We start from the raw sequence: 13,645 nt of genomic DNA, 5'->3' as shown, positions 1-13,645 counted from the left end.
AAATATCTGCTCACAGTGCATAAAAAATCTAACATCTGTGCTTTAATTTCCTAGTCTGTTAGAATTTTATGCTTCTAGTCAGTGGAAAAATATGGAAGGACTTTAAAAGACTTATTCCAGAACTTGAAAGCTTGAGTCTATCCTTAGTAGTCAAAATTTGGTGACTTCATTTTTTTGGAATACAGTAATTACAAAGTCATTTCAGAACTAATTTTTTTCACCAGACACATAAAAATAGATATATTATCAGGAATCACAAGAACTCCATTTTGCACAAGGAGTGGTATCAAGATTATCTTATAGTTAAGGCTTTGTTTTCAAAAGAAAAAAAAGAAAACAGTCATGTCATAAAGATTTCAAGGCCTTAGAATAAGGATTTCAAGGACATGTAAGGACAATATAGGACATTTCCTAAAAAATAGGAACTTGAGAGCTGATAATACATTGATAGTAACTATGCAGTTAACATTTACTAAGTGCCTGGTATATATTCAAAGCTATTCTGGACATTTGGAATAAGTTAATAAAACACACTAAAATCTGTCATCATAGATATCCCTTTTACTAATTGAAACAGATGATTATTAGGCAGTAAACATATTTTGGTAATAGCCGTGTGTGTGTGTGTGTGTGTGTGTGTGTGTGTGTGTGTGTGTACATGAACTTTAAGAGAATAAGGAATAAGTACCATAGGAAAGATATAATGAGGTAAGGGGAGTAAGAAGTACCAGGCTGTGGTTGGGCCATGAAGATGGGCTACACTGTTGTTTGGTCAGAATAGACCTCACAGAGATGCTTACAGTGCAGTTATCCAAGAGGAGCATATCCAGGCAAATGGAGCAGTCTGGTTAAAGGTTTTAAGGTGGGATCATGCCGGGAGTATCAAAAGAACAGCGTAAAAATCATTATGGTTCTGAGGGATCAAGGGAATGGTAACAACAGTAACCAACTGTTTGTATGTTGTATATTGTTGTATATTATACCTACACAATCCTATGATATTTGTACCATTACAATATCCATTTTATAGATAAGGAAATAGACATAGAGAAATCAAGTAACCTCCACATCTGCTACAAAATTAAAATACATCTATTCCAAAGGCAGGCAGTTTTACCTAGTTATATCAGGTAGGGAGTGATTTAACTACTTATTCCTTTATGATCACCTGTGAAATATTGGATGAAAGGTCAGCAATTCTGAAGTGGGTGATTCACTGAATAGTGGCTCTAATTCAATTTTGTTTTTTCTCTGCAACCAACATGGCCATTTATAGGGCATATAATTTCATCAAAGTTTCTTCAATTATATATGACTTCTTTTTCTTGGCAGCACAGTTAGCATCCCTGTAAGGTGTTTTAATACACAGCTTTTATTTTAATTGGGTAAACCGAAAAGTTAGCTTAGTTCTTAGAGTCTTTTCATATTAAGCCTTCGAAGCAGAATATACTTCATAGTCATAATTGCATGGTATGTTTTTTTTCTTAATTTTAAGTACAGAAAGCCATTCATGATGTAACATGGTGAAAAGGACATTTGTACATCATGTACACTGCATTGATTATGATGAATAAATACAGTGCTAGCTTGTAGATTATCTGGCTGATACATATACAACCCATGCTTGGAATAAATCAATGTCTCGATATGTAATTTTTTCTAGAAAACATTTTAATAAATCTTTTAGAAACTGGAGAGATAGCGTGAGCTGGACAATAGCACAGCAGGTAGGTTGTTTGCCTTGCATGTGGCCAACCTAGGTTGGATTCCCAGCATCCCCTATGGTCCCCTGAGCACCGCCAGGAGTGATTCCTGAGTGCAGAGCCAAGAGTAACCCCTGTGCATTGTTAGGTGTGACCCAAAAAGAGAAAAAAAAAAACTGAAGAGATAGCACAGGGTTAAGCTACTTGCCTTGTACACAGCCAAGTCCACTTATATTCCTCGCACCATATATGACCCCTTGAGCGCTAAGAGTAAACCCTAAGAACCAACAGGTATGGCCCAAAAACAGAAGGAGGGAGGGAGGGTGGGAAGAGAGAGAATCCTTTATATATAGAAAATCTAAGAAAAAGTGTTTGTTCTCAGCTTTCTTATGAAAAGCTTTCTTATATAATTGTCTCATCCTTAGACAACTCTATTCTACTTTCAAATTAAGTCACTAGAAGGATTGGAAAGTTACCATTTAGGTTAAGAGAAATTTAATAGTTCAGTTTTAAGAAATTTTAGATAGTTAAAAGTTATTTATTGTAAAGTAGATTATTATATTGAAAATTTCCTTTTTCCTACATTTTAATAATAAATAGAATTAACCAAATTTATTTATTTTTATGACTCATGAGTTTTTCAACACTAACCTTGTATAACCTTGTAGGTGATAAGTTAAGGAATACTTTATTAATAAATTCATGGCTTTTACATAATAAGTTACTCTAACATTTCATTTAAAAAGTAATAAATTATCTCTGTGTTCTGATAGCCTTCCCACAGGAGCAATGAATGCATGAGTCATAATTCTGTGAACTTAATGATTTTAATTGCTTGGTACTAACATGCTTTTGTCAAGTGGGGGCATCATTGGTCTTTCTTAGTAAACTAAAGTATGTTAAAATGTATGGTTGAATGTAATTGTCATTATGCTATCTAAAATGCATATTTGAGTACTATGTTTAAAACTCTGATTTTGAATCCTTCACTACTAACAATTTGCGCTGCAGTAAGACTTCAAAGTACATTATTTTTAATCTGGTCAAAAAAGAACTGTATTTGTACATAATTGCATTTTGAAATTTTTTTTCAGGGTGTGAGAGTTACAGTTATTTAGCCTTAAGTATTAAATACTTTAATGTCTTCATCAGTATAACACTTCACCTACTTTTATGTATAAGTTGAAAATCTTGCATATCTACAACCTTGTCAGGCAAATGCCATAGGCTAAAACTGAAGATAATAGCTCTAAGATTCATGTCTCTTTCTTGGAGGTAAGAGTTGTCTTGAATTGACAGTTTTGAAGGACATAAACTGACATCAAAGGATTCAAAAGATCTAGTTAGGTCAATTAATGTTAATTTTCATCTTCCATTAAATTGTTTTAATGTTTTTCTCTTTTCCTTTTTTCTAGCCAAGTCCTATACCAAGTCCTGTTTTGGGGCGAAAGCCAAATGCTAGTCAGTCATTGCTTGTGTGGTGCAAAGAAGTTACAAAAAACTATCGGGGAGTGAAAATCACTAATTTTACTACATCGTGGAGAAACGGTTTATCTTTTTGTGCAATCTTACACCACTTTAGACCAGATTTGATGTAAGTAGAAACATTTTACATTCCCTATGAATATTTTGCAAATGATATTTTTTGAGGGGTTGACTCCTTGGAATTCATGTGCTCAGAGGGCCTGGGAACTAGGTATACAGGCCTGGCAGTTCATTGCTTGGGCTTGAGGATAGGGGCCAGTGGTGCTGGGGAATCTGAGAGCCTTAGACAGTGGTTTTCAGGGTACATGAGGGCTACATATGGCAGTTTGGATAGGGTGGGGTGGGATTGATAGCAAGGGTCAAACTCTAGTCCTGATTTGGCCAGGCATGTATTCCAGCCCTTTCCTTTGTTTCCCTGGGCCCTGAGTAGTACTACTAATGATTTTTTAACACATGTTCTAAAGTATTTGGACATTGTTTCTTTTTTTTTTCACTCCCTAAACTTTTTGTTTTTTAAGAGGGAAAATACATGCAGAAAAGATAAATACTTCCTTCTGATACTTAAAAAAATGATCTTTAAAACATGTCTTTTCCCTTATCAAAGGAATTAACTTCAAATTATTATGAAAATTGGATTAGTGTTAAATGATAAGCGCTAAATAAGCCTATAGCTCTTTCTTGTTTGTTCTGTGGTATCAGGGCTCCAATACAGAGACACACATGCCAGGCATGGGTTCTACAGCTGAGCCACATCCCCTGCCCAAGCCTGTTGTTCTTTGTACATTGACAGCATGGATTAACATATGATGTGTTTGATTATTGAGACTAGTCCCTGATTCCCAACCTTAACATCTCTTTTAGATGACCACTTTCTGACAGGGAAACACGGAATTATGTGTTTTCTAAATTTTTACACTTTTGTTGCTTGAATTGCAGTGAAGTTGCTCTTGGGTATTATTGAAAGTAAAATTTTTACATTCAATTTAAAAAAAAAGCTATTTTTATCAAATACCCTTTTACATACTGTGTCATTTTCTCCCTCAGTGACTACAAGTCTCTGAATCCTCAAGATATTAAAGAAAACAACAAAAAGGTAAGAATTGCCAAGAGAAAAAATACATAGTTCCAGTGTTGGCTTCTCTGCAGGCCTTTTATTAATTTGGGGAAAGTGAGGTTATTCTGTGAGGTCATGACTGCAGCTCACAGAAGGTATTCTGCTGCTCCCTGCACTTCAAATAGGATGCATGGTTTACTCTAGTTTGTCAGGACCTTTAAGTATCACAGAGCCAGATCACAGGGCCAGACTGGCATCAGGTTACAATATGTATAATTAACTGCTAAATTTCTCTTAAGACATGGTGCTTTTATTCAGGATTTAGCTTTAAAAAGTGCACCCGAATCAGTTGTGCCATAATTAGGAAAATCTTTTGGGAGGGCATGAGGGCAAATTCCTTATGGCTGTACATGAAAGAATCCATAGGTTCCTAGAAGTAAGAAGGTGAACATTAGTTCTTTTTATTCATTTCTGGAAAACTAGGTGGATCTTTTATTTTTTTCTTGCAATCATGAAGGCTGAAAGGATCAATATTGGCTACATATAATAGAGTCCTTCCGACCTAAGCTTTCATGATACTTCTTTAAGGCTTTGTTGTTGAAGCTCCCTGAGCAAGCTGACTATGGCGACAGGCAAACATAACTACATACCCCTATATGTAGCACAATATTACACTTTTTTTAATGTGAACCACGGTGTAAAAAGGAAGCGTAAGAAATACCTAACTCAATACAGAGTGTAAATACTCAGGTTTCTTTTGTTTTGTTCTAAATGTATACTTCATCCTAAAAGTTAATGAACATATTACCTTATAACTAAGTTATTAACCTGAAACCTATGGAAAGAATTCGAAGGATTCCAGAACATTGCCAGGGAAAATAATTTAATTTCATAATTAACTGAAACTCAACAATTTTTAAGTTTGAAAGAATTGTGAATTTAGGTGCACATAATTCAGCAGCACATAGGTTAAAATTGGAACAGTACAGGGATTAGCATGATCTCTATACAAGGATAACATGCAAATTCATAAAGCATTCCATATTTTAAAATAATAGTAACAATGAAATTCGGCAACAAATCACAATGATAATAAACATGGCTGAGACTTTGTCACCTTTACACACTCCAATATCATGTTATAGTTGAAAATATCTGCAGACTTTAACTCATCACTTCTTCAGATTATATTAGGATAATTTATAATTAAAAATATTACTCTTTCCCAAAATCAGTTCTATTATTTTTTATAGTTTTATTTTGCAGTATATTTGGTTCCTTTTGTAATCTTATATATTTTATATGTGCAAAACATTCTAAGAAATGTTTCTTCGACAAAAGCCTTCATGGAACAAAATAATGAATAATCTCTGACCTACCCCAGTCATTTTCAAGCTTTTCATACCTGCAGACTTGTACCTACCTGAGCACTGGTCTGCAGACTGACGAATGAAATCCACTGATCTCTGGTTTAAAATCTACTTTAAATTAGATCATTAAAATCTTTCATAATTTTTTGTTTAATTTTTTTATTGGGGTATCATAGTTTATAATACGTTTGAAGTTGTTTTATAGTTGCTGAACTATCACACCAGTCTCTCCACCACTATCCCACGGTCTCTTCCTCTCTCTGCTCCCCCGGCTCCTCAGGTCTCAGTACTATTGATAGTGTCTCAGAAATCACCTGTGATTTTTCAAAAAGTATTTCTATAAGGGGATTTCTCTCTCTCTACCTCTTCCCTCTCCCCACATCTCTCCACCTGCATATTTTTCAACTATTTTACTTTACTAAAAATGTTTTTTCTATAAAAAGAAATTTAATCAGTTATGTTAGTAATGAGAATTTAAGCCCAGCTAACTTTCTATATTTTAACTGCTCTCTAAAACAAAATGCAATCAAAAAAATGTTTTTCTTTGCAAGAACATGATGCTGTCCTTAGAGAAATCCATTTTAAACTTGCCAGATAACGAATATACCTTTATGGTGGACATGCTACAAACTATATCATTCTCATGAATTATATTTTGTATAATTTGAGAGATACTTTGTCTATCAAAATGAAATTACCTTTATCACTTAAATTTCACCTGTATGTTGATGGTATTTATCATGTGTTTTTGTGTTTGGATTACAATACAAAACTAAATGCAAATATAATAGCATTGTAAAATCATTTTTTTATGAAGTTTGCAAGTTACTGTTTGAAATTTTGAAAGGAAAATACCATTTATTTTACCTGTTTTTGGTTTTTTTTGTTTTGTTTTTGTTTTTAGTGCATTTGGAAACTCATCAAGACTTAAATTCCCACAATTATATTATTTTTTAGGAATTTAATAATATGAACCTTCTTTAGATTTACATGTTATTGCAAAAAAATTCGAAGAATATATCACTAAAATATTTTTAGTTAGGTCTTGCAAAGCAGATTTTCCAGTGAGATTTTTCATGACTATTTGAGAGAATTTTTATTTCGATTATCCTATATATTGCACAATTCAATAAATATTCATTTTATCGTTTTTACAGCACTCTGCAGCTTCTTAGCAAGTATCAGTTGCTGTCTGCAGATTTATATCCAACTTTAGTTTTTCCAGTTTACCTCATCTGTCCTTAACTGGACTTAAAGCTGCATATTAAATTATGTTTCTGTTCTAAGTCCCATGCAGATATACAGCATAACCCCCGACACTGACTTCTGTTTATCAATTAAGTAATATCCAGGAATAAATAAGACAGATTTTCTTTGAAAGAGTCCTCATTTTTTTCTACACAGAAGTATCTAAAATGTTAGTAGTCAGTGGCTAACCATAGCAGAAGAAAATAACCAATGAGAAAATTCTTTTCTAATGTTGATGTTACGACAAATTTAGTTTGTTTTAGATGTTTCTTTTTCTTTTAGTGCAATTAGTGTACATAAAATGAATTGCTACATGAAGCAAAACACCAGTAGGAGATTCCCCACAAGGAAGCTAATCATTTCCCCAGGTCTATGATAAAGTGCTGAATAAAACAGGTAATTTACCTGTGGTATTTGATCTTAATCAATATGACAGTGTATAGATAATTGGTAAATATTTAAAAATGTGGTCTGCAATTTCCTGATGGTCTGCAGTTGATGTCTGTCAATCAAGTTGTCAAGACACTTGAGGAAAATAACTTTAATTTTCCTAAAACTTGTAAAGTAACAAACAGGTCCCTGCATGCACACCAAGTGGGCTCTTCTCTCTAGTAAATATTTTTTGAGATACCTATATTATGAAGCATAGTGCTATTAAAGTTGAAGAGGTTTTAACATTGCAATTTATTTTTCATTTTCTTTCTTATTCCACATTTATCAAATTACAGAAAGAATGAGGCAAGCAGTAGAAAATAAATATACTTTGACATGTAAAAGACTGATCCCTTCTGAGTTATTTCAGAATTTCCTAGCCTTTCTTTAAAAAAAAAAAAAGAACTCTGATCCTACAAATATTTGACATTCTATATCCCAGTCTGAAACTATATCAAGAGGGTCTCTAATTTTTCCAAGAGTATATTTAAACCCTTAACCATATTTTTAGCACTTCCTAGCAACATAATGCTGTTTTCAAGAGTTAGTTCAGGATAGTAATAATTAATTGTAAATTGAGAAACAGCTTTGATTCTTCAAAACTAGAAAAACCTGATGTGCCACCGTCATTTAAAGACTAACAAAAATAATACAATGCAACCTTACATTCTCATCTAAGCTGTACAACTCAAAATATTTCATTCTTTTCAAAATAGATGAAGTAAATATTTTCATAATCTCATTATGAAAATAAACTTTAATTGATCATTTTAAAAATGTTTCTATGTGCTAGACTTAAATAGCTCTTACTTGTATTTTATACCCAGTAATTGAATTTTTATTCTTTTGAAATATCTAGCCGTACTTTTCAGTCACCTTTATCACTGAGAGTACATGACCATAGAAAAGAGAAGTTGGTAGGAATAAGAATGCTAGCAAATATACAGAAATCCATTGCTTTGCTCTATTTTCTTCAAAATTGATGCTGAGGGTTTTGTTTGTTTAAGTCATTTTTACTTATTTCTTTTATCAGAAAAGAAAATTCCAATTGTTACTATTTAAAGAGAATAATTATTCTCTTGCCTACCCTATATTTGCAAATTGCTGACTTGGAATTTTGATCTGCTTGCCTAGCATAATGTAACATAATGATTCCTTTTAACAGCTAAAGGAAATAAGGAAAAATTTGCCATTTTTTAAATGTGCACATTGTCTGGCTGTTCAAACTATCTTTTGTTTTTTTCCTTTTCTCAAAGGCATACGATGGATTTGCCAGCATAGGAATTTCCCGATTATTGGAACCTTCGGATATGGTTTTATTAGCAATCCCTGACAAATTGACGGTGATGACCTATCTGTACCAAATAAGGGCACATTTCAGTGGCCAAGAACTAAATGTTGTTCAGATAGAAGAAAACAGCAGTAAAAGCACATACAAAGTTGGAAACTATGAAACAGACACAAACAGCTCTGTTGATCAGGAAAAATTCTATGCGGAACTTAGTGACCTGAAGCGGGAGCCTGAACTGCATCCGCCTACCAGTGGAGCAGTAGACTTCTTATCCCAGGATGACTCTGTGTTTGTTAATGATAGTGGGGTCGGAGAGTCAGAAAGCGAACATCAGACCCCTGATGATCACCTTAGTCCAAGCACAGCCTCCCCTTACTGTCGCAGGACTAAAAGTGACACAGTGGAGCCCCAAAAGTCCCAGCAGAGCTCGGGAAGGACTTCAGGATCCGATGACCCTGGAATATGTTACAGTGCAGAGTCAACTCATGTACAAGTTTTGTTAGGCAAGAAAAGACTACTAAAAGCTGAGACTTTAGAATTAAGTGACTTATATGTCAGTGACAAGAAGAAGGATGTTTCTCCACCCTCAGTTTGTGAGGAGACAGACGAGCAAAAGCTTCAGACTCTAGATATCAGTAGTAACTTAGAGCAAGGAAAATTAGACCATTTCCGACCTTTGGAATGTGGATCAGATCCTGAATCACCTGTCAAAAAAACAACTTTATCTCCATCTTCTAAGCTTGGATACTCATATAATAAAGATGTAGACCTTGGAAAGAATAAATATACTTCCCTGAAGCAGACGGAATCTGATCCCGATACTGATAAATCCACGCTCAATCATGCAGATTATTCTGTAAAGACAGTTCAGGTAAGTAAACAATAATAAGTACTTATATTTAATAGTTATTCTACATTTTTGTTTTTTTTGTATTTGTAGAACAATTTAAAATGCTTCAAATGATTAAAGATGTAGTGTAATTTCCAATTGCAGAAAAAGCAGAATACCTGTGCCTAAAGTTTATATTGCAATATTTTAATTCTTAAATTAATCCCAACTTCAAGATTGGAGAATAAAGAATGTCAATTTTCCAAATCTATATTGGCCAATAAAAACAGTTACCATAAAAATAAGTTGAAGATATTTTAGTATTCCATGTAGTAATCTCATTCTAAAAATGGATAATGCCATCTTTAATATTTTCCATTTAAAATAATTTTTCAAGAACTTTATTACATCATGCTTAAAAGTCCCAGTAACATCCAAATTTCTCTCCATGAGGGAAATGTGGAACAGATTTCACCTTTTTTTTTCATACTCTACTTATTGAATCTACAGTACTGTCAAATGAATGACATACCATTATTTTATATGCAACAAAGAAAAATACTGCCAATAATTAAACTTCATGATTTTCTTATATAGAATTTTTTATCACTAAAAATAACATTGAGTTATTTTAGGCTTATGAATGTATTTTTAATCCTATAGCACACATATAAAGGATATTTTAGGCAAAGTTAATTGGTTGCCATGTTATCAAGTTAGAATTAAAATTTAGAATTCGAATCTTCAGAGTCACATCTGATTTAGACGTAGCTCTGTAGCACTATCCTCCTGTTGTTCATCGATTTGCTTGAGCAGGCACCAGTAACATCTCACAACAAATTGTGAGACTTGTTACTGTTTTTGGCATATCGAATACATCACGGGGAACTTGCCAGGCTTTGCTGTGCGCGGGTGAGATACTCTTGGTAGCTTGCTGGGCTCTTCGAGAGGGGCAGAGGAATAGAACCCGGGTAGGCCACATGCAAGGCAAACACCCTACCCTCTGTGCTGTTTAGATGTAGTCTGTCTTGTATGCCTACTTTTCTTTGGTGTTGTCTTTTGTGCTGTCTAAAGCAAGGTGTTGTAGCAGTGATTCTTTTTGTTATTGGTTTGTTATATTTGTTTGAGTCTCATCTGTAGTAGAAACTAGCAACAGCTTAGTGCTAGAGGCCACTCTGGTGGTGCACCGGTCGCCATTGCAGCATCAGTACTGGGGACTGAACCCAGAACTCCCACATACAGAGCATGCACTCTAGTCCTGTGAACCATCTCCCCAGTTGCACGAAGCATCATCTGGGGTGGGGACAAGAGGGGGAGTGAGTTCGAGGCTCTTCAGAACTCTTCAGTCAGTCTCCCAAAGTTGAAACTATTTTCTTAAAACTGTAATTATTTACCTTTTTGCTTTCATCCTCTAATAAATGTTCAGTGGTGTTTTCTGAAAGCTACTTTATGGTACTGTGACAAACTGAATACAGAAAATAGTATAGTAATCCCACCACCTTCTAGCCAGGGTTGTATAGCTAAGTGGTAAAGTGCTTGTCTCCTATGGGTGAGGTTCTGAGTTCAGTCCCCTGCACCATATGGTCTCATGAGCAGTTTCACAAGCACTTCTGGGTGTAAGCTGGTATCCCCTAAGCAGCATCATGTTTCCAGGACCCTGTTATGAGGCCTTCCTTCTCAGCCCCAAAATATAGCTGTTTGTAATAAGGCCAATGTAAAAGAAACTTCCAAAATATATAAAACAATGGCAGTTTCACATATTTACGTTCTTAAGTAGCAATTTTCATTAGAACATGTTAATATCTAATGTGTTTATTAAAGCAATATTTAAAGGAATCAATATTTCCAGTTCTCCATCTTAATTTCCAAAATGAAAATATCAACATATGTTTACAAAACGTTTTTATATTTTTAATAATTTTGAAGTTTATAAAGATTCTGAGACTTCAAGGATTTTTTGAGTAAAGCATTTCTCTATAATTGTAATCTGAATTTTTCTTCTAATATCACTTTTTTTACTTTAGCTGAAAGTCCTAACAAAAGTTATTTACACAGTAACCTAGAGTTAAATTACTTTCTCAAAAGAATACTCAAATGATTAATTTAAACACCAAACACCCAGGAATTGCAGTGATTCTGCCAGAAATATCAAGCACATGCGTACATCCATATATTGCTGACTCTCTTCATAACCTGTATCACAGGTTATAAAGTTCCCTTTTAGGGAGCCGGAGTGATAGTACAGTGGGTAGGGCATTTGCCTTGCATGCAGTTGACCCAGGTTCAGTGCCCAGCACCCTATGGTCCAGCACACCAGGAGTGAACCCTGAATGTAGAACCGGAGTAAGCCCTGAACACCACCAGGTGTGGCCCAAAACCAAAAGAAAAGAAAATATTTAACTCCAAAAAACAAATGTTTGTCTTTTAGATTTTACCTCTAAGAATCTTTCCTAAGGAGGTAATTAGAATTGTTTATATGAATTTACATATTGAAATACTAAAAGTGAACAGATAGCCTAACTGTACAGTAGTACAAGACAGGTATAGTGTGTCCTTACTACTACAATGGTAGGTGGACAATTTAAAATCATATTTTGAAACAGTTTTAAAAAGGAGTGTGTTAATTAGACAAAAGGGACCAACATTTGATGAAGGACAAAATTTAAGACTGCTGATTTTTACAAATTATTTGTACACATTGATTTTTAGTGATACACTCATAAAACTTAGGAAGAGTTATAATGCAATGCTACTTAAATTGCCGTATCACTGTCATCCAGTTGTTTATCGATTTACTCAAGCGGGCACCAGTAACATCTCCATTCGTCCCAGCCCTGAGATTTTAGCAGCCTCTCCTTGCACATCTTTCCCAACGCTCCCGTATTAGAGGCTCTTTCAGGGTCAGGGGAATGACACCTATTATTGTTACTCTTTTTGGCATATCAAATACGCCACGGGCTTGCCAGGCTCTCTCCGAGAGGCATATATGTATATTTCCCTCTATGACTTGTTGCCTACTTTCTGAACCCCATCAAATATGGTGTAATTATGGAAAAAAACATTTTCCATAATGTTGCTTAAATAAATAATAAAATGAAAGATTTCTTGAACACATCTCAAAAAATGTTTTAAGAACATGAGAAACTACAACAAATTATTACATAAAACAAAACCTTAACCTCTAGTTATCTGAGTGCCAGAATTGCTACGTTTTTCTTTTTCACTCCAATGTGTGTTCTAAAATTTCTGTAATGAATATGAATCATACTTAGGAGAAAAAATGTTTACGTGTTAAGACCAAGGAAGTTTAATTTTAATTAGTTAATTAGAATCCCTCAAAGGGATTACAGAATTTAGAGCTAGTGAAATCTTATTATTTATTTGTTTGAATTTTGGGGCACACTTACTCCTAGCTCTATTCTCAGGGTCACTCCTGGCAGTGTTCAAGGGGTGTCATATGCCTGGCAAGAGCCCTACTCTACTCTCTTTCTCACCTTTATAGCTAGAGGAATTAAGATGATCTCCCTTATTTTGAAGAGGAAATGGGGCTATGACTAGAGTGTAGCAATAGAGCCTTTGCCTTGCATGTATAAGATCCTGGGTTTGATTCCTAGTACTGGGGGGAAAGGGAATGGTAGGGAGAAGTCTGGAGGCCTATAATCACATATGGGGAAAATAATCTAGAAATATATGTAAATAAAATAATAGTGAACATTTTTTTAGTAATTCGCTGCTAATAAATTCATAGAATCTTTCGAATTTCTTTATAATAATTGGTCTATTTTCAGGCCAGAGAAATAGTACAGGTTTAGAGGCCTTGCATGCAATGGACCCTATCTCTGACACCTCCTACGTTCCCCCCAAGAACCAGGAGTAACCCTTGAGCACAGAGCCAGAATAAAGCTCTGAGTATCATTGGATGTGGCTGAAAAACCAACAACAAACACAAATGATCTGTTAACTCCCACTTTTGAAATGGGAAACAGATTAGAGAAGTTGAATAACTTTCCACAATTAAGTAATAGAACTACTATCTGAATCCAGGTTTGTCTTGCTCCTAAGTTATTAAATATCATGTAATGGAATAAATACAGTTCTTAAGTGACCTGTTCAAAGTACAGTTAGTGAGAGGATTAATAAGCCTTAATGTTTGACTGCAAATTCAGTGTTCGTATAATTAATTTTGCCTTTTTTTCAGAAGTGTTGATATGTTACATTTCAGATTCAATGATC

The 13,645-nt window shown here is 34.4% G+C and overlaps 1 protein-coding gene and 1 non-coding gene across 7 annotated transcripts in view; both read left to right on the top strand.

Annotated features, from left to right (window-relative positions):
* The window catches only part of EHBP1 (EH domain binding protein 1), a 365,545-nt gene that overhangs the window by 241,792 nt on the left and 110,108 nt on the right, over positions 1-13,645 (top strand). For all 6 annotated transcript variants that reach the window (XM_056127059.1, XM_056127052.1, XM_056127043.1 and 3 more), the window contains 3 exons: positions 3,119-3,297; positions 4,233-4,281; positions 8,549-9,454. In XM_056127059.1, the coding sequence (XP_055983034.1) occupies positions 3,119-3,297; positions 4,233-4,281; positions 8,549-9,454 (1,134 nt within the window). The remainder of the gene's footprint in view (positions 1-3,118; positions 3,298-4,232; positions 4,282-8,548; positions 9,455-13,645) is intronic.
* LOC130038157 (U6 spliceosomal RNA) lies at positions 5,186-5,291 on the top strand. The gene has a single exon (XR_008794606.1). It is a non-coding gene; the product is annotated as a U6 spliceosomal RNA (small nuclear RNA).

The sequence above is a fragment of the Sorex fumeus genome, unplaced genomic scaffold (genome assembly GCF_029834395.1).
Source record: "Sorex fumeus unplaced genomic scaffold, SorFum_2.1 ptg000006l, whole genome shotgun sequence".
Lineage (NCBI taxonomy): Eukaryota > Metazoa > Chordata > Mammalia > Eulipotyphla > Soricidae > Sorex > Sorex fumeus.
This window is presented reverse-complemented; position numbering and strand designations above follow the sequence as displayed.